Source organism: Bison bison, unplaced genomic scaffold (assembly GCF_000754665.1).
Source record: "Bison bison bison isolate TAMUID 2011002044 unplaced genomic scaffold, Bison_UMD1.0 scf7180017864471, whole genome shotgun sequence".
NCBI classification, from domain to species: domain Eukaryota; kingdom Metazoa; phylum Chordata; class Mammalia; order Artiodactyla; family Bovidae; genus Bison; species Bison bison.
In genome coordinates, this window is record NW_011495032.1 from 19,620,931 (window position 1) to 19,643,529 (window position 22,599).

Sequence of the window (22,599 nt, forward strand, 5' to 3'; positions counted from 1 at the left end):
TATGGCAGAAAGCGAAGAACTAAAGAGCCTCTTGATGAAAGTGAAAGAGGAGAGTGAAAAAGCTGGCTTAAAATTTAACATTCAAAAAATGAAGATCATGGCATCTGGTCCCATCACTTCATGGCAAATAGATGGGAAACAATGGAAACAGTGACACACTTTATTTTCTTGGGCTCCAAAATCACTTCAGGTGGTGACTGTAGCCGTGAAATTAAAAGATGCTTGCTCCCTGGAAGAAAAGCTATGACCAACCTAGACAGCATATTAAAAAGCAGAGATATTATTTTGCCGACAAAGGTCTGTCTAATTGAAGCTATGGTTTTTCTAGTTGTCATACAGATGTGAGAGCTGGACCATAAAGAAAGCTGAGCACTGAAGAATTGATGTTTTTGAACTGTGGTGTTGGAGAAGACTCTTGAGAGTCTCTTGGACAGTAAGGAGATCAAACAAGTCAATTCTAAAGGAAATCAGTCCTGAACATTCACTGCAAGGACTGCTGTTGAAGCTGAAGCTCCAATACTCTTGGCACCTGATGCAAAGAACTGACTCACTGGAAAAGACCCTGATGCTGGGAAAGACTGAAAGTGGGAGGAGAAGGGGATGACAGAGGATGAGACGGTTGGATGGCATCATTGCCTCAATGGACATGAGTTTGAGCAAGCTCCAGGAGTTGGTGATGGCTAGAGAAGACTGGTGTGCTGCAGTCCATGTCATCACAAAGAGTCAGACATGACTGGGCAACTGAATTCACGATCCAGAAATCCTACTCCTGGGTATATAGCTAGACAAAACTCTAATTCAAAAAGTTACATGCAATCCTATGTTCATAGCATCACTATTCACAACAGCCAAGACATAGAAATAACCTAAATGTCCGTTGACAGATGAATAAAGATGTGGTACATATATACAATGGAATATTACTCAGCCATAAAAAAGAATAAAAATGCCACTTGCAGCAACATGGATGCAGCTAGAGATTATCATACTAAGTGAAGTAAGACAGAAAAAGAAAAACAAATACCACATGATAGCACTTATTTGTGGAACCTAAAATATGACACAACTGAACCTATCTACGAAAGAGACTCATGGACACAGAGAACAGACTTGTGGTTGCCAAGGAGGAAGGGGCTGGGGTAAGGATGGAGTGGGAGTCTGGGGTTAGCAGATGTAAATTTTTATATATAGAATGGATAAACGACAAGGCCTTATTGTATAGCAGAGAGAACTATATTCAATATCCTAAACAAAATGGAAAAGAATATAAAAAACAATGTATATATGTATAATAACTGAATTACTTTGCTGTATAGCAGAAATTAGCATATTATAAATCAACTATACTTCAATTAAAAAATTAAAAAACATAAATATACCATACAAATATTAATTTAGTGGTTCTCAGACAAGAGTACATATTCAATCATCATTTGTGAAACAAATTCAGGAAGCTGATGCTATGGTTTCATCATGCGTATTTTTATAAAGCCCCACAGGTGAGCTGTTTTTTAAAAACAATTTTACTGAGATATAATTCTCCCAACTCAAAATTAACCCATTTGAAATATATACAATTCAGTGGTTTTTAGTACATTCAAAGAGTGTGCATTCACCACTCCAGTCAGTCTTAAAACATTTTCATTTCTCCCAAAGAAACAGTTCCCCTTAACTGTAACCTCCAATGAGTCACCATTTCTAGGCAACCACTAACCTACTTTATATGTCTAAAGACTAGCTTACTCTGAGGATGTCATAAAAATGGAATCATACATTATGTGGTCATTTGTGACTGGCTCCTTCAACTTAACGTATTTCCAAGATCCATCAATGTTGTAGCAAATACCAGCACATTTATCCATTCATCATTGATGGACATTTTGGTTGTTTCCATTCTTTGACTATTATAAATAGTGCTCCTCTGAACATCCATGTACAAGTTTAGTATGGATGCATGTTTTCATTTCTCTTAGGTCTACACACAGGAGTAGAGTTGCTGAGTCATATGGCAACTCTCTTTAACCTTTTGAGGAACTGCTTTCCAAAATAGCTGTATCATTTTACATTTCTACCAACAGTGCAAAAAGATTCTAATTTCTCCAAATCCTCACCAAAATTTATTATCATCTTTTTTATTATAGCCATTCTAGTGAGCATGATCTACAGGTGATTTCTGATAAGCATTTCTGGTTCTTTAATTGGTTTGAGACACAATCCCATACTCAAATCCTCTAATCAATATCATATATCCTTGGGGTCTCTGTGGACTACCTAGATACAAATCCTAAATGGTTGAAATAAATTTTCAAGTCACTTGAAATTAAGAAGAATGAGGTGTCTCTTGAAAAAAAATTATACTCAAGTATAGGAGATGTTGGAGAAGGCAATGGCACCCCACTCCAGTACTCTTGCCTGGAAAATCCCATGGACGGAGAAGCCTGGTAGGCTGCAGTCCATGGGGTCGCTGAGTCGGATACGACTAAGCGACTTCACTTTCACTTTTCACTTTCATGCATTGGAGAAGGAAATGGCAACCTACTCCAGTATTCTTGCCTGGAGAATCCCAGAGACGGGGGACCCTAGTGGGCTGCCGTCTATGGGGTCGCACAGAGTCAGACACGACTGAAGCAACTTAGCAGCAGCAGCAGCAGCAGCATAGGAGATGTAATATTGCCAGAATAATCTTTTAATCAAAAGGTTGGGTCTGACTAGATCACACTAAATGTTGCTTCCTTCATCCTGGAAGATAAGTTTAATCAGTTAAAATAAGATAAGATTTTAAGATAAAATAAATAAGATTCAGATAAGTTAAAATGAACACTAAAGGCAGATTTAAAATGGCAAAAAATCACTGTAAGGAAATGAGTAGCTATGAAAGGATTTGCCAATATGGAAATAGTGGAGGGGATTTTGGGGCTGCTTTTGTATGTTTCGGCTCCACTCTGTTTTCTTCTCTTCTACCTTCTTGGATTATTACTGCCCAAGCCCAGTGAGTGCACAAGGCTCCTGGGAAACTGTTCTAACTGCTGTACTCTGTATGTGAAAGTCGCTCAGTCGTGTCTGACTCATGTGACTCCTTTGTGACCTCTGCAGCCCGCCAGGCTCCTCCACCCATGGGATTTTCCAGGAAAAAATACTGGAGTGGGTTGCCATTTCCTTCTCCAGAGGATCTTCCCGACCCAGGGATTGAACCTGGGTGTCCCAGATTGCAGGTAGACTCTTTACCCTCTGAACCACCACGGAAACCCTTTTTACTGTACGCTAGAAAGGACTTTGTCCGATATACTGTACGGTCTGTTTTCTTCTCCAGATCCATTTTCTACCCTTTACTTTGCTCTGAATTCTGAGAGGCTGACTTTTATGAACTGGCTTCTAGCTGGGTTCAGTGAATGACAATCACTAGCAGTTAGGAGGGGAGAAGGAAATAAAGTTAGTGCATTTATTTCCCTGCCTTCTCCCTGCTGACCACACACTGACAGCAGCTGCAGCATTTCTGTACCTAAGGCTCAGGTGCAGTACTGTTACTTTTTCCTACAGCTCTCCAGGTTTGCTCCCTCATTCGTCCTGGTACCTAGGAGTATCAGATGGCTTTGTTGCTAATTTGGTACTTTATCATTTGTTGTCGGTTTCCCTTTTCCTTGCACATACCTTTTAAACAATCCCTTCAACTAAAATCTCAGTTATTCCATTCAATGTACCAGGACCTAACTGATATAGTTGATACAGTCCAAATATTACGCTGATTTCCAACTATGTTCCTGGCCCCAGTCAGGCACTGGGAATAGAATGGAGAACAAAAGCCCTGTCAATGAGTTTCTATCTCTTAAGAGATCCTGAGAACAGAGAGAATAAACTTTAGACAAAAGGGTATAAAATGCAGAATACAAGTAAGTAATTTTCTTGGGCACCTCTTAAAACTTAAAGAGGATCTCAAACGCCTATAAACTTGAGAGAGAAGGGTTGTGAAATCTTCAAGAAACTGATGTTGACATGTACACACTGCTTTATTTAAAATAGATAACCAACAAGGACCTACTGTATAGCACAGGGAACTCTGCTCAATATTATGTAACAACTTAATGGGAAAAGAATTTGCAAAACAATAGCTACATGTATATGTAAAACTGAACCACTTTGATGTATACCTGAAACTAACACAACATTGTTAATCAATTTTACCCCAATAAAAACAAGGAAATTGATGGGTCCTCATTAGCTACATGTAGGATAAAAAAATTAGTAATGAAGCACTAGGGAAGGAAGAGAGGGAGAGAGGAATAGAAACATTCTTACCTGTTGAGAAAAGAGAGTATAACTGTCCTCCATAAGCAAGAAGGATACTAGATATGACGTAAGCAGGAAGTGCTCCACCATGAAATCTAACTACCTAGAAAACAGACAAATGGGCAATTTCTGAATGTTAATGTTAATGACATAAGCATACTTTTACATGAAATAAACCTGTTGTTCTTCACTTTATACATTTTCTGACACAACCACAAAGATATCTCCAGTAATGGGCATAAAAATTCTAAGTAAAATAAATGCTAAGAATATATGGTATATTAGAAATGTTTATCTAAATTTTTATCAAATGCATAAAAGAGAAAATATACAATTGTGTAGCAATTTTTTGCAAACTTTTTTATAAGATATGTTTATTAAGCAAATCAGGAAAGGAGTACATCAATTATATACAGTGTATATCATGTGAAATGGTGGGTTGGATGAAGCACAAGCTGGAATCAAGATTGCTGGGAGAAATATCAATAACCTCAGATACACAGATGATACCACCCTTATGGCAGAAAGCAAAGAGGAACTTAAGAGCCTCTTGATGAAAGTGAAAGAGGAGCGTGAAAAACCTGGATTAAAACTCAACATTAAAAAAACTAAGACCATGGTATCCAGTCCCATCACTTCATGGCAAATAGATGGGAAACAATGGAAACAGTGACAGATTTTATTTCCTTGGGCTCCAAAATCACTGTGGGCGGTGACTGCAGCCATGAAATTAAAAGATGCTTGTTCCTTGGAAGAAAAGCTATGACAAACCTAGACAGCATTATTAAAAGGCAGAGATGTTACTTTGCCAACAAAGGTCTGTCTAGTCGAAGGTATGGTTTTTCCAGTAGTATGGATTGAGAGCTGGACAATAAAAAAGGCTGAGCACTGAAGAATTGATGCCTTCGAACTGTGGTGCTGGAAGACTCTTGTCTTGACAGCAAGGAAATTAAACCAGTCAATCCTAAAGGAAATCAGTCCTGAATATTCATTGGAAGGACTGATGCTGAAGCTGAAGTTCCAATACTTTGGCCACCTGATGCAAAGAACTGACTCATTTGAAAAGACCCTGATGCTGGGAAAGATTGAAGGTGGCAAGAGAAGGGGACGACAGAGGATGAGATGGTTGGATGGGATCACAGACTCAATGGACATGAGTTTGAGCAAGCTCTGGGAGTTGGTGAAGGACAAGGAAGCCTGGCGTGCTGCAGTCCATGGGGTCGCAAAGAGTTGAACACAACTGAATGACTGAACAGATAATTATAGAATTAAATGACTTAAAAAATCTGCCATGCCTATACTGCAAAACATTACAAACCAAAAAATAAAGTAAAAGTAATGATACAATAAAATTTTTAGTGAATTTTAAAACTATAATTTCTCTGACAAATCACTATTACTTATTTATGTCCAGGCTGTACAATTTTGCAAATTAAAATGATGTTGAATATACTGTAGTAGTTCTATGACTTGATATGTTATTTTTGTAAAACTATTTGCCTATGAATCATAGAAAGTGTTAGTCGTTCAGTTGTGCCCAACTCTTTATGGCCCCAGGGACTGTAGCCCACCAGGCTCCTCTGTCCATGGGATTTGTCAGGCAAGAATACTGGAGTGGGTTGCCATTCCCTTCTCCATGGTATATTTCCACCCAGGGACCAAACCCAGGTTTCCCGCATTACAGGTGGCCTCTTTACCACCTGAGTCACCAGGGAAGCCACAAATCATTTAAAGAAACTCCCCAAATGAATTTTTCAATATGTTTACTTTTAATATAAATTACTTTTACAATCTGAGCATGCACGACATAAAAAATTCTTGAAAATGTCCATTTATACGATAGAACTTACAGATTATATTGGGATATGAATAGCATAGTATAAGAAACAAGAAATTTTAATATAACATTCATTTAAAAATCAGGAAGCAATTTTCATTTTTAGGAAGTATCAAACATGAAAGTATCACCTTAAAGACAGGGGTGGCCAACTATCGACTTTGTGCCAAGAATGGCTTTCAGATTTTATCAATGTGAGAGAAAAGAAGAAAAAAGTAGCTGAAGTAGTGGCAGCAGCAGCAGCAACAAGACACTATATATAATTTGCCTAAATATTTATTATCCGGTCCTTTACAGAAATGCTTACAACTTCTGTCTTAGAGTATGTATTCACAAGGCAATAAATAACTGACAAGAAGGCTCTCTTACCTGTCCAAGTATTTGTGAAAAGGAAGTCTTAACTGTCACCTAGTTTAAAAAACAATTATTTATAAAGGTTATTTTTCCTATACTCACATTTTATTAAATGAGCTCTCTACAACAATCACAATCACTACTTTGTTATAATGATGAACCTAAAGGTACTCAAGATCTGAAAAGAATTCTCCAAACCATCAACATTTAAATTCTATCAACTGCAGTTTACTGTTCAGAACTTTGCCCTTAATCAAATTCTTTTTGATTGGATGAATGCTATGATACATGAGTAAACTTTTACTAACTAATATAGTTAATTAATTGGAATATCTTATGACCAGATCATACAAGCTAAAGGAATTCATTGAATGACTGAATCCAGAATTTATACATTTATTTGCTGAAAAATTAAGTAAATTAATCAATTTTCTATGTAACCTGTACTTTAAAATCTCAAACCTACAATTGTACGGTACTAAAAAAAGCTAAGCAAAACCACTTCTGAGTAAATTTAATAAAAATAGGTTTCACATAATATAATACCAGGAACAAAGAGAGCACATGTAGTAAAATTTGAGCAAAAACAATATTTTAAAAAGAAATTCACTGTTCATTAATTATCTCTACCATAAATATACCTCCTTAGATATTAGAAAGTCTGGGAAAAGGGAATATATCTTTCATAGAGAAATTGTAAAATATCTAAATTTGGACTTTTTTGAAAATAAAATATTTGTTAAAACATGGACATCTGACAGCATGCAGTATTTGGAGCCGAATTACTAACACAGCTCTTCCTATTTCTATAGTATTAGAAACACGAAGGCACAAGTTGAAAACCATTACATCCCTGAAGAATCCTTCAGTGCTAGAAACACAAAGCAAGACATCAAAGCACCGATAACTTCCAAAAATCTAAAATAACTCATAGTATAGGTCAAACTGAAGCTTGGTTGTAGGACAGATTCTATTCACTTGACCTACTAATTCTGGTTTACCCTAAGAAAGTTCTAAAAAGGAATCCAAGTATTTCCAGTTTATTCTATAACTAAATCTTAAAAATTAAGCAAACATATAACTTACCTCATATTGACAGTCTGATGATGTGTACATTTTTAGTAATGCTACATGGCTGTCATTATCCGGTTGAGCAATATGGAGTTTCACAGAAATTTCAGTGGAAGATGGAACCCTGAAAATATAAACAATGAATTTTTAAATACAAAATGCTGTGAAATAACCATGGCTAAGTCAATACTCAGAACCACACAATGAAATACTGTAAGGAAGCTAGATGACACACACAGGAGTTGGGGGAGAGGGTGGAAAGGGGTTCCTGTTTGATGCGAGTAAGGTTAAATTCTACACTGCTTAAATAAGAATACTATATGTTATAATGTTATATGTATTATCTTATGAGCACAATGCTACATAAAGGAAACCTGTATTTTACTAAAAGGTACTATAATAATTTCACTAAAATTTTACTATGATTTAAATAAACAAAGTAATATATGTATTATTCAAAAACACCAAAGTTTAAGGTAAATTCTTTGATTTACTTACTGTGCAATGGTTAGTGAATCTTCATAAGACCAGGGAATATGAAGTTTATAGATACTAGTAATTTCTTCTGTAAAAACATAAAGGAAATATGTATTACTAACTTTATATTACTAAATGTTATATAAGCTACTGTGATACATAACTATAGATGGGCTTTCCAGGTAGTGCTAGTGGTAAAGAATCTGGCTGCCAATGCAGGAGACATAAGAGATGTGAGTTCGATCTCTGGGTTGGGAAGATCCCCTGGAAGAGGGCATGGCAACCCACTCCAGTATTCTTGCCTGGAGAATCCTATGGACAAGGGAGCCTGGTGGGCTACAATCCATAGGGTTGCAAAAGAGTCACTTAGCATGCACATAGGCATGCTGATATCTGCATTTATACAATTACTCATTTCATTAAGAAATAATCAGTAAGAGTTATATCACATGATAAGAAATTAGGGAGAATTCTTTAATAATAATGTTTAATTAGGCCTACAAAAAGATATTAGAACATATGGAAAGTACTAAGAAATTGGGAAAAATTAAACAGCTAAATGTCAATTACTATTGCAATAGGACAGCAAGATATACAGTATTTTTTAAATGTAAATATTTAAAACTGATCAATATTTTTACTGTTAAAAAGGGGCTATGTTAAATTAATTGGAAGTATAAACAGCTTTTCTATTATCATATATTAAATATTAATTTACATATATGGAAAAATAAGTATTACAGAAAATTCCACTGAAGAAGACCTAAAGATTCTTCAAATGACAAAATTATTTTTTCAGAAAATATACTTACCTTTGACTCCTGAGCACTTGCTTACCACGTTGATTTTAAAAGCTTGGTATATCTAACAGAGTTTGACCACAAATAAAAAAACAAAAAAACAGGTTTATAAGTTTAACTAAGCAGTAAAGTGAAATCAAGTCCTTGTTATTGTCAAGATAATTAATTACCTGTCCAAAGTTCAGAAGCTCTATATTATAGAACAGACCACTTGTATTTAATATCACTTTCCTTGAAGACAACCCTGTTGAATTAAAAGACTATATTACTTAGAATACCAAAAAAAAATTTTTTTTAAAGTACAAAAGTAATGACTTTAAACAATGTCTAAATAATGCCAACAGATTTTTGATATTAAAAGAGTTTATAGGTTCTTGCTTTTGGTATGGAAGAATGGACTCCTAAAAATTCAATCCTCATTCAATGAATTCTGGACAAAAACAGAACATTTATAATGACTTTATTCATTTTTAAAAGTTTATTATTGGAGTATAATTGCTTTATAGTATTAATTTTGCTGTTGTTAAACAACCAAAGTTTATCAGCTACATGTATACATATGTCCCGTCCCTCGTGAACCTCCCTTCCACTCCCCTTCTCAAACCTACCCCTCTAGGTTGAGTACCAGATTGAGTTTCCTGTGTTATACAGCAACTTCCTACTAGCTTTCTATGTTTCATATGGTAACATATATGTTTCAATGATACTCTCTCAATTTGTCCTACCCTCCCCACTGTGTCTACATGTTTCTTCTCTATGTCTGTGTCTCTATTTCTTCCCTGCAAATAGGTTCATCTGTACTATTTTTCCAGATTCCATATATATGTGATATTATTTAATATTTGTTTTTCTCTTTCTGCTTTACTTCACTCTATACAACAGACTCTAGGTCCATCCACACCACTACAAATGTCCCAATTTCATCCCTTTTTATGGCTGAATTATTCCATTGTGTATTATGTGGGATTCCATTGTGTACCACATCCTTTTTTATTTTTAATTGAAGGATAATTGCTTTACAAACTTTTGTTTTCTGTCAAACATCAACATGAATCAGCCATAGGTATACATATATCCCCTCCCTTTTAACCCTCCCTCCCATCTCTGCATCCCACCCCTCTAGGTAGATACAGAGCCCCTGTTTGAGTTCCCCGAGTTATATAGCAAATTCCCACTGGCTATCTATTTTACATATGGTAATATGTTTCCATGTTACTCTCTCCATACATCTCACTCTCTCTTCCCACCTCCTCCTGTGTCCAAAGTCTGTTCTCTATGCCTGTTTCTCCATTGCTGCCCTGCAAATAAATTCATCACTACCATCTTTCTAGATTCCATATATATGCATTAGTATACAATATTTATCTTTTTTCTGACTTACTTTACTCTGTATAATAGACTCTAGGTTCATCCACCTCACTAGAACTGACTCAACTGCGTTCCTTTTCATGGCTGCGTAATATTCCATTGTATATATCACAGCCTCTTCATCCATTCATTTGTCAATGGACATCTAGCTTGCTTCCATATTCTAGCTATTGTAAACAGTGCTACAATGAACACTGGGGTACAAATGTCTTTTTCAATTTTGGTTTTCTCAGGATATATGCCTAGGAGTGGGACTATTGGGTCATATGGTGGTCTTATTCCCAGTTTTTTTTACGGAATCTCCGTACTGCCTTCCATAGTGGTGGTATCAATTTACATTCCCACCAATAGGGCAAGAGGGTTTCCTTTTCTCCACACCCTCTCCAGCATTTACCATTTGTAGACTTTTTATCCACTTATCTGTCGATGGGCATTTAGGCTGCTCCCATGTCCTGGCTATTGTAAACAGTGCTGCAATGAACACTGCGGTACATGTGCCTCTCTGAATCATGGTTTTCTCAGGGTATATCTCCCATGGTAACAAGGTTATGCTTAAAATCTTGCATGCTATGCTTCAGCATTACATGAACTAAGAACTTTCAGATGTCCAAACTGGGTTTAGAAAAGGTAAAGGAACCAGAAATCAAATTGCCAACAACATTCACTGGATCATAGAGAAAACAAGTGAATTCCAGAAAAACATCTACCTCCATTTCATCAACTATGCCAAAGCCTTTGACTATGTGGATCATAACAAATTGAGGAAAGCTCTTAAAGAGATGGAAATACCATCTCTCATCAGGAGCTCATCAGACCACCTTACCTGTCTCCTGAGAAAACTGTATATGGGTCAAGATGCAACAGTTAGAACCCTGTATGGAACAACTGATTGGTTCAAGATGGAGAAAGGAATACGACAGGGCTGTCTGTTGTCATCTTGTTTATTTAATCTATATGCTGAGCACAACATGAGAAATGCCAGGCTGAATAAGTTACAAGCTAGAATCAAGATATGTGGGAGAAACATCAACAACCTCAGATATAAAGATAATACCACTCAAATGGCAGAAAGCAAAGAGGAGCTAAAGAGCCTCTTGATGAGTGTGAAGGAGAGTGAAAAAAGTCAACTTAAAACTAAATATTAAAAAAACTAAGATCACGGTATCGGGCCCTATTGCTTCATGGCAAATAGAAGTAGAAAAGATTGAAGCAGTGACAGATTTCCTCTTCGTAGGCTCTAAAATCACTGCAGATGGTGACTGCAGCCATGAAATCAGAAGATGATTGCTTCTTGACAGGAAAGCTATTACAAACCTAGACAGTTGTGTTGAAAAGCAGAGACATCACTCTGCCGATAAAGGTCCATATAGTCAAGGTCCATATAGTCTTCCCAGTGGTTACATACAGTTATAAGAGCTGGACCATGAAGAAGGCAGTGTGACAAAGAATTGATGCCTTCAAACTGTGGTGCTGGAGAAGACTCCTGAGAAATCCCTGGACAGCAAGGAGATCAAACCAGTCAATCTTAAAGGAAATAAACCCTGAATACTCACTGGAAGGACTGATGCTGAAGCTGATGCTGAAGCTCCAGTATTTTGGTCACCTGATATGAACAGCCAACTCACTGGCAAAGTCCCTGATGCTGGGAAAGATTGAGGGTAGAAGAAGAGGGTGTCAGAAGATGAGCTGTCTGGGTGTTATCACCAACGCAATGGACATGAACTTGGGCAAACTCCGGGGGATGGTGAGGGACAGCAAGGCCTGGCATGCTGCAGTCCCTGGGGTTGCAGAGTCAGGCACGACTGTGTGACTGCACAACAGGGTGTGTGCTCAGGAGTGAGATTGCTGGGTCATACGGTAGCTCTATTTTTAGTTTTTTTAAAGACTTTCAATAACATTTATGTGTTTTAAAAAAATCACTACATATTTCCAATTTCAAAAAGGTATGCTTTCTTGGTAGCTATTTTCTCTTTTTTTGAAAAACATCTTAATCAATTTAAAAAATTACACCCACTTAGATGTGAATGCCTTTGGATAAGAATATGCAAATACAAGTGTTCAGATGCTTCTTTGAAAAGAGAAAATAGGACAAACCACCATTGTGCAATAGACAGAAAAGGCTTGAAATAATTACCAAGTATATCACTAAAATGCTAATAATTAAAAAATAAATACTATATGATGTTAAGATTCTGTCAGGCACATTTAGCACCAGCTAAAACACATAACCAGTTTTTTCATAATGTTGCGTCCTCATAACTATTTTACAGGATCAATAATTGAATTTAAGAAAACAGATGTAAGAAATTTGATCAACATGTAAACAAATTTCTTAAATAGAAGGTGTACCATCAATTTGTGATTAATAAATCACTTTTAAGACACACTGCTTAGACATTCAACTACAAACCATTTTAATGAGTACCTGTTGTAATCAGTATTTTAAAATACAGCACTGAATTTAAGGCAACTGAAAATGAGCAATGGGAGAAAAACTATTGATATGAAGTGTCCTTCACACTTTACTTACTCTAATTTGAAATACCATTCATTGTGCTAACCTTCTTCACAAGAAAGATGGACTATCTTTTGCATGTTTTACAAATTCTAACAATAGGTAAGAAATAATTTAAAAGTTTGCTTTTCAAAAAAGGAAATCAGAAGCTAAACATTGTACTTAAAAACTTTTTTAGTCTGACTCACACCCTAAAGATTTTAGAAAGAACATCTTTATTATTAAAATGTTGATAGGCCCAACACAGACAAAGACTGTTACAAGAGATAAAGAAGGATACTACATAATGATCAAGGGATCAGTCCAGGAAGAAGATATAACAATTGTAAATATTTATCCACTCAACATAGGAGCATCTTACTACATAAGGCAAATGCTAACAGCCGTAAAAGAGGAAATCGACAGTAACACAATAATAGTGGGGGGTCTTTAACAGCCACTTACACCAATGGACTTCTGAACTGTGGTGTTGAAGACTCTTGAGAGTCCCTTGGACTGCAAGGTGATCCAACCAGTCCATTCTAAAGGAACTCAATCCTGAATATTCACTGGAAGGACTGATGCTGAGGCTGAAACTCTAACACTTTGGCCACCTGATGCGAAGAACTGACTCCTTAAAAAAGACCCTGATGCTGGGGAAGATTGCAGGCAGGAGAAGGGGACGACAGAGAATGAGATGGTTGGATAGCATCGCCAACTCAATAGACATGAGTTTGAACAAGCTCCGGGAGATGGTGAAGGACAAGGGAAGCGTGGTGTGCTGCAGTCCCTGGGACTGCAAAGAGTTGGACACAAATGAGCAACTGATGAACAACACCACCAATGGACAGACAGGGAATTACAAGGAAACACAAGCATTTAATGACACATTAGACCAGGTAGATTTAGTTGATGTGTAAAAATGTTTCATTCAAAAGTAACAGAATATCCTTTCTTCTCAAGTGCACATGGGACATTCTCTAGGATAGATCATGTCTTGGTCACAAATCAAGCCTCAGTAAATTTAAGAAAACTGAAATCATATCAAGTATCTTTTCTGACCACAATGCTATGAGATTATAATACAGGAAAAAAACAACTATAAAAAAGAAATACAAACACATGGAGGCTAAATAGTATGCTACTAAATAACAACCAATGGATCATTTCAACAACCAATGGATCATTTCAATACATACTAATTAATCAATGTGGTACACCATACTAACAAACTGAAGAATAAAAACCATATGATAATCTCAACAGATACAGAAAAAGCTTTTGACAAAATTAAAAATCCATTTATGGTAAAAACTCTCCAGAAAGTGGACATAGAGGGAACATACCTCAATATGTATGGTTGACAAACATATTGTACGTCAAACAACCCATGTATGACAAACACACAGCAAATACGAAGAACTGAAAGCATTTCCTCTAAGATCCCATTTATCATCACAACAAAAAGATTATAATACTTAGGAATAAACCTATCTACAGAACTTCAAGACCTGTACTCAGAAAACTACAAGATACCAGTGAAAGAAATCAAAGACAACACAGATGGAGAGATAAAAACATGTTCTTGGATCGAAAGAATCAATACTATGAAAATGACTATACTACTCAAAGCAATCTACAGATTCAATGCAATTCCTATCAATTACAAATGATATTTTACTAAGAAATAGAACAAAAAATTTTACAATATGTGTAGAAACACAGACAACCACAAACAGCCAAAGCAATCTTGAGAAAGAAAAGGGGAGCTGGAGGAATCAGGATTCCTGACCTCAGACTATACTACACAGCTACAGTAATCAAAACAGTATGGTTCTGGCACAAAAACAGAAAAATAGATCAATGGAACATGACAGAAAGTCCAGAGATAAACTCACACACCGATAGTCACTTCATCTATGAAAAAGGAGGCAAGATTATTCAATGGAGAAAAGACAATCTCTTCAATAATTTTTTCTGGAAAAATTGGCCAGCTATCAATACATGTAAAAGAATGAAATCAGAACACTCCCTAACATCATATGCAAAAAAATCTCAAACTGGATTAAAGACCTAAAAGTAAGGCTGGACACTATAAAACCCATAGAGAAAACCATAGGCAGAACACTCTTTGACATAAACTGCAGCAAGATTTTTAATCTACCTCCTAGAGTAATGAAAATAAAAACAAAAATAAACAAATGGGACCTAATTAAACTTAAAAGCTTTTGCACAGCAAAGGAAGCCATAAACAAAATGAAAAGATAACATACAGAATGGGATAAAAATGTCTGCCAACAAAGCAACCTACAAAGGATTAATCTCCAAAATATACAAATAGCTTTGCAGCTTAATAAAAAAAAAAAAAATCAAAAGATGGGTAGAAGATCTAAATAAGAATCAAACCACTGAGTCATATCACATGGTTATTCTAAGAACTATACTAGAAATACACACAAAAAATGTTACAAGGCTCTGCATTATTACAACTAACTGGCAAAACAAATCAACACTCTATCAAAAAGAAAAACAATTCTTAAGGTTTCCAAAATCCAGCTTCCCTGTTGGCTCAGTCGTAAAGAATCTCCCTGCCAATGCAGGAGACACAAGTTTGATCCTGATCCAGGAAGATCCTATGTGCTTCAGAGCAACTAAGCCCATGTACTACAACTGTTGGGTCTATGCTCTAGAGCCCATGAGCCAAAACTACTGAAGACCGCAAACCTAGAGCACATACTCCGCAACAAAGAAGCCACCACAATGGGAAGCCCATGCATTGCAACTAGAGAAAATCCCACGCAGCAATGAGGAGCCAGTGAAGCCAAAAACTGAAAAAAAAAAAAAATTTTCCAAAATCAAAGTACTTACCAAAGGAAAAAAGATGAGTTACAGGAAGCTGTATGGATCTTGTCTCTTTTTTAAAGAATTCACAATCTACAACAAACTGGAATATAGAACATTGATTTATTAGGAAAAAACAGAATTAAATTTATAGTAAAATATCTTCACTTGATATTTGAGTAGAAAATAAAAATTTATAAATTTCATTTTTGAAGAAGGTATTCTATTGTCTATTACAGTCCAACTCTCAAGCTATATTTAGAGGACCTGAATTCCTCAAGGAGAGATGCTAAGCTACAAAAATTTGGTGAAAAATCTTAATAAATTATTAGAGGGTCGTTATCTATAAGAGCAGATGTACAGCACAGTTTTCTTGTAGTTTGCTTTTGGTGTTTGTAGAAGACAGGGACCATAAACGATGGATAAAAACATTAAGAGCAAAAGTTAAGATTAATTAGGAATTTAGATAATATATCCCCGAATACTTTCAGTCAAAATAAAATGTGATTTTGTTCTATCTTTTAAAAATTTCCATATTTATTATGTTTCTACAGTCTAATTAGACTACAAAAGGCTTTTGGAGACATACTGTCATTCATTTACAGATGCTTAATGCTATTCATGTAAGATTATGTCTAATCTTACATGAGGCTAAACAGTGATTATAGTAAATAGAAAACAGGTTCACTGTGTACAAAGAAAAAGAAATGTTATCTCAAAAAAAAGTAAACCTAAAATGTGACATCTCCATCACTGCAATTTCCATAATGACATTTCTCGTTTAATAACATGTCCACAGTGGTGTAAGGATCTTCATTCTCAGCTGTCTATAATAGAAGAGTTTCATTAAAATTGTTTCCACAATCCAACTAAATGACTCTAATCTATACAAGCTGAGGAAGAAATTAATCTGATGCCTAACTGTAGCTAGCAAGTAGTTTGCAATGCACAGTTAAGTAAAAAGCCAATGGGGTCCATCTCAGGCTTTTCCAGTACTACATCTTGGACTGTATTTTAAACTGTGTTATTTTGTTTGGGTGGAATTTTGATTGTTTTTGAAAATGAAAAACAGATGAGGGAAGATGCTATCAGAATGCACACACATAGGGAAGCAAAAGAAAAAAAAATTTACTAAGGAGCTCTGCTTTTATTTTTCCCTCTTTAATTAGAAGGCAAAGAATACTGTCAGATATTTCCATTATAGAAAACAGTCATTATAAGATTAGAGAAATCACTTATTGAGCACAATTGTTCATTATATTTTTATAGGTGTCTTTAGCTGAGACACTGCCTGAGATAGGAAGAAATTTTTAATCACTTTAGCAGGTAATTAAAATAATACAAATTTTATTATTACTTTAAAAATTTGGCCATTTCTTTACGGAATAAACCTTTATCCAAGAAAGAATTCATGAGTCTGTCTCTGAAATATACAGATAAGTAAATTTCTAATGGACTTAATTTTGTTTTCTGTCATTAAAAAATGCAGGTAATTCCATATTTACATTTGGAAAACTATATTAAGACAATCAGTTGACTCAAAAAGCTTTCAAACTGCCTATTTAAATACATGTATCCTTCTGGTGATGGGTTGTAACAGACACATAGAAATCATGACAGACCTAAGTTACTGTCCTTGTGAGACTGGGTGTGCAACAACTAGGGTCAGCAGTGTTACTTTCCAAAGAGTGTCCACTAAGTATTTATTAGGCTGCTAAGACTGGCTATTTGAGAAAGGCTCATTAATTTCCTGGAATAACCAGAGAAGGCCTTGTTTGGGAAGATGTTAAATTCATTCAAAACCAACTTACCTGAAAAAAAAAACCCTTAAAGAGAGCTTTTAGTACTGAAGATGTTGAATTACCTCTCACTTGAGCTAAGCAAAACAAAACAATGAATCCATTACAAGGTACTTGTGAAACTCAATCTTTGAGATGACTCCTAACTACATCCCCTTTTCTTTTTTCCTTTGAATATTTCTAGTGATTTGGGCCCCAAATCTCATTAACTTTTTTATTCAAGAAACATTTTGAATGTATATGTGGTGGTCTCTAAAGATTTCACTTCACTAAAGGTTTAGGATGCAGAGTAAAACCCATTTAGTCCTTACTCTCAATAAGTTCATACTATGGGATGGCAATAAAGACATAAATTATAATTCAGTGTAAAATATTCCTCAAAGAACTTATGAACAAAATATGGGACTCAGCAGTAGCAAGAGGTTATTGGAGTAGTCTAGAAAAGGAAAACAGGGCACACTTAGGTTAGATGTTGAAGTAAGTTTGTTGGGTAAAATGTGGCAAGGGTCTTTTACTTCCACCTTCTTTCCCTGCCTACTTCTCTCAAAAATTACCATCCTTTTATTTCTACTTCCACTGCATGACTACAAGCCTGCAAAACCCCTTGACAGGTGCCTGGTCTGTCTTGTTTCTAATCCATCCTATACCAAAAATAGATTCACTGTCCAAAACAAATAGCTCTGATCCCATTACTACCATGGTGAAAAATCTTTTGGTTCCCTTCTGGCTTCTGAATCTTCCAATGAAGACTTCCACAATATGGCCATGAACTAGTTTTCCAGACTTTTCTCCCACTACTTTTCTTTTCTTTTTTTTTTAAATTTTATTTTATTTTTAAACTTTACATAATTGTATTAGTTTTGCCAAATATCAAAATGAATCCATCACAGGTATACATGTGCTCCCCATCCTGAACCCTCCTCCCTCCTCCCTCCCCATACCATCCCTCTGGGTCGTCCCAGTGCACTAGCCCCAAGCATCCAGTATCGCGCATTGAACCTGGACTGGCATCTCGTTTCATACATGATATTTTACATGTTTCAATGCCATTCTCCCAAATCTTCCCACCCTCTCCCTCTCCCACAGAGTCCATAAGACTGTTCTATACATCAGTGTCTCTTTTGCTGTCTCATACACAGGGTTATTGTTATCATCTTTCTAAATTCCATATATATGCGTTAGTATACTGTATTGGTGTTTTTCCTTCTGGCTTACTTCACTCCATGGTAGCTATCCTTTTAAAACTATTTACTTATTCACTATTTTCCAAACATACCCTACACCTTCCATGTTCTGGTTTTACTATTTATGTCTCAAAGGTGTTGTTCATTATAACTTTCTGCAATAATGTTACTATTGAGCATCTGGAATATGGCTAATACAACTAAGGATCTGATTTTTTACTTTTATTTAAGTTTTATTAATTTAAATAGTCACATGTGCTAATGGCTCCCAAAGTAGAGAGCCCAGGTCTTGAATACTCAATCTATCTATAAAAACACTAACTATCCTTTAAGGTAATTTTAAATATCACCTGAAACTAATGTCTTTTCTGATTTTATCAGTCAGCGATACTCCCCTTATAACGCTTTTCAAGGATTTGCAATATTCTGATTTGTATTATACATTTTTGGGTACCTCTTTCATTTTCACCCTTCCCCTGGCTATGAAATATATTTCTATCCCTCTACCAACAGTATATAAGCTTTCTGAGAACATGGTTCATGTCCTCCTCTTTTGTGTGCCTCCTATGATTCCTGGCACAGAGTTTTTGCACATAAAAGGGTACTCAATAATTAACATATTTTGAAAGACTGATAAAGTGGAAATAATTCCTACTTGAAACAAAGAGACTTGGATTTATTCTGCTTAGTTCAAGTCAGAGTAGATGATCTCAATGATTTAAACAGTCTTAGGTGGATCACCAACCCAGCCACTATTTTAGATGTTTTAGATAAGTGCTATGCTGAAGAATGTATCAAAAAATGACTTAAATATTTAGCATAAGTATCCCAGAAACATTCTGATAACAGACTCTTGGTTGTTACCTTACTTCCATGAATAGATGGTACATAAACAACAAGATGAGACAAAGATGGATAGTCTTGAAGTCTTAACGTCAGAGACTAAAAAAAGATGAAAAAAAAAAGCTGATTTTATTTAGGATATACAGAACTTAAAGCATGTTAAAAGATAAATTACAAACCCATTTCTTACTTAGTATGTTACAAAAAAACTGACTTCAAACTTTATGTTTAGTACTTCATAAAATGCCCATGTTTACATTTTCAGGTCAATGAACCTGCTGAATGTCAAATTTATAATAATTATGTTAATGCTGCTACTGCTGCTAAGTCGCTTCAGTCACGTCCGACTCTGTGCGACCCCATAGACAGCAGCCCACCAGGCTCCCCCGTCCCTGGGATTCTCCAGGCAAGAACACTGGAGTGGGCTGCCTTAATATGGACTGCCAAAAATACTCCCTTGAACTATATCGCTTCAAGTAAAACAAATGAAATGTAACACTAAATTTAATTATTTTACAAAATTATTTCCAGATATGGTTTCTTATAATTTGTCTACTTGTTTTGTATAATATTACAGTATGGTTTCTACATTGATTTTGGTGGTATATGACAAAGAGCACTCAATAGTTGAATGGATGCTCAATATGACAGAACAACTGCAACTTAATCTGAAATGATTCTGATCTAGGCCACATAATAAACAGTTGCTGGCTAATGATGTATGAACATCATCCCTTGGAACTTATTCAGTAAGTGACAAGAATGAACTATGCAAGTCCAACAACACACCTCACCAAATGAGCATCTCTTCTGTTCTCAAAGCTAAGCCCATATCTTACAGTCTGTATTTTGAGGAATGACTAGATAGGAGACTGGTCTATTTAATGAAAAGCTAGGCCACCAAATGTAGTTTTCAAGTTTTTTTTTTCCTGACAATAGATGTGGGAAATGGGAGTAAGTTTTATGTTGCAACAATCTTATGCATTAAGAAAATTCTGCACTTAACATTCTCCACTGTTCTTCAGAAGCACCCTTGTGGGCAATCTGGACTGAGAACGTGAAGCACGCTATCACGAGTGGTCCTCAAACAACCTGACCAGATTCACCTGGGAGTGCTTATTAATCTCCTGGGCTGCATCTCAACTTACTAAGGAAAGTCTTTATAGCCAACTTACATATTCCAATGCACATTAAAAGGTGACAGGGGCTTCCCAGGTGGCACAGTTGTAAAGAATTTGTCTGTCAGATGCAGGAGATGCAGATAAATCCCTGGGTCAGGAAGATTCTTGGGAGTAGGCAACCCACTATAGTATTCTTGCCTGGAAAACTCCATGGACAGAGGAGCCAGGCAAGCTATGATTGCAAGAGTCAGACATGACTTAGCAACTGAACACACACATGCGTGCTTGTGTGCTCAGTCATGTCCGACTCTTTGCAACCCCATGGACTACAGCCCGCCAGACTCCTCTGTGCATGGAATTTTCCAGTCAAGAATACTAGAGTGGGTTGCCATTTCCTACTCCAGCGGATCTTCCGACCCAGGGATCAAACCCAGTCTCTTGCACTGGCAGGCAGATTCTTTACCACTGTGCCACCTCAGAAACCAGAGCATGTGCACACACACAGACACACACACAAAAGGACCACACAAGCCAAAGTTCCAAGCAACTGAAACCAACCAGATAAATGGTAGACAATATGAAAGATAATTACAAAGAACCATGGTTATCTGTGTAGCTATCCACTCTGAGAGCTTTTGTTACTCTCAAGAAAAATTTTTTTTCTCAAGAATTTTTTTTTCAGGTCAGTCAGTCAGTTCAGTCGCTCAGTCATGTCTGACTTTTTGTGACCCCATGGACTGCAGCACGCTAGGCCTCCCTGTCCATCACCAACTCCCGGAGTTTACTCAAACTCATGTCCACTGAGTCCGTGATGCCATCCAACCATCTCACCCTGTCGTCACCTTCTCCTTCTGCCTTCAGGCTTTCAATTTTTCAGATCAGAATACGTTAAAAAGATACCAGAGTGTCAAAGTACATTTACTTATAAACTTAAGCTCCATATAGTTATAAAATCAGTAGGAATTTGGCAAGATACTATTTATGAAATTGCTACATTAACAGATAAGGGTAATACAAAGTTTGAAAATTTTTCAGTGTTTTAAAAATAAAAATTACCTTAATGCTAAGGTAACACACATAAAAAATCAAATACCAGTATTTGGATGTCAGAAACCCTTCAAGTTCTGCTGCTGTGTGTCAGGCAAAGCCGTGGTGCTACATTTAATTTAGGCAAAAGAGTGACAAGGTAACTTTTCTCATATAACTTAGATTTCTTTCCAAAGTAATTGTTCTGTTTTTAGCAGTAAGTCCATTTGGGCTTGTGAAATTGTTGGCATGCAGTGGTTTGTGTGTTTTTAGAAACAACTTCACTGTACTATGACAGAAAAGCTCCATATGATTGGTGCTCTGAAGGCCCTAAACTGCTTTGCTACAGGATTCCATCTATTTATTAACAATTCAGTCAGCAGAGGTGCTCAAAATGATATGTTCTCATGTGACATTGACTTCCCTGGTGGCTCAGACGGTAAAGCATCTGTCTACAATGCAGGAGACCTGGGTTCAATCCCTGGGTCGGGAAGTTCCCTGGAGAAGGAAAAGGCAACCCACTCCAGTACTCTTGCCTAGAAAATCCCATGGATGGAGGAGCCTGGTGTCCATGGGGTCGCAAAGAGTCAGACACGACTGAGCGACTTCACTCACTTCACATGTGACATTACCCTTATTGAGAAGATATAAATAAGAATAGAACTCACAAATTTTACTTCAATTTTTCAACTTCATGTCAAAGTAACTTTGTGTGCTTTTTATAATTGACTAACCAGAGATCAAACTGCTAACATCCGCTGGATCATCGAAAAAGCAAGAGTTACAGAAAAACATCTATTTCTGCTTTATTGACTATGCCAAAGCCTTTGACTGTGTGGATCACAATAAACTGTGGAAAATTCTGAAAGGGATGGGAATGCCAGACCACCTGACCTGCCTCTTGAGAAACCTATATGCAGGTCAGGAAGCAACAGTTAGAACTGGACATGGAACAACAGACTGGTTCCAAATAGGAAAAGGAGTAGGTCAAGGCTGTATATTGTCACCCTGCTTATTTAACTTCTATGCAGAGTACATCATGAGAAACGCTGGGCTGGAAGAAGTACAAGCTGGAATCAAGATTGCCGGGAGAAATATCA

At 36.4% G+C, this 22,599-nt stretch overlaps 1 protein-coding gene across 3 annotated transcripts in view; it reads right to left on the bottom strand.

Annotated features, from left to right (window-relative positions):
- PGAP1 (post-GPI attachment to proteins 1) overlaps positions 1–22,599 on the bottom strand; it is an 81,056-nt gene that overhangs the window by 15,618 nt on the left and 42,839 nt on the right. For all 3 annotated transcript variants that reach the window (XM_010860888.1, XM_010860889.1, XM_010860890.1), the window contains 8 exons: positions 19,374–19,451; positions 15,554–15,629; positions 8,994–9,067; positions 8,836–8,887; positions 8,045–8,111; positions 7,562–7,670; positions 6,491–6,529; positions 4,294–4,387 (listed from right to left, as the gene is read on the bottom strand). In XM_010860888.1, the coding sequence (XP_010859190.1) occupies positions 4,294–4,387; positions 6,491–6,529; positions 7,562–7,670; positions 8,045–8,111; positions 8,836–8,887; positions 8,994–9,067; positions 15,554–15,629; positions 19,374–19,451 (589 nt within the window). The remainder of the gene's footprint in view (positions 1–4,293; positions 4,388–6,490; positions 6,530–7,561; positions 7,671–8,044; positions 8,112–8,835; positions 8,888–8,993; positions 9,068–15,553; positions 15,630–19,373; positions 19,452–22,599) is intronic.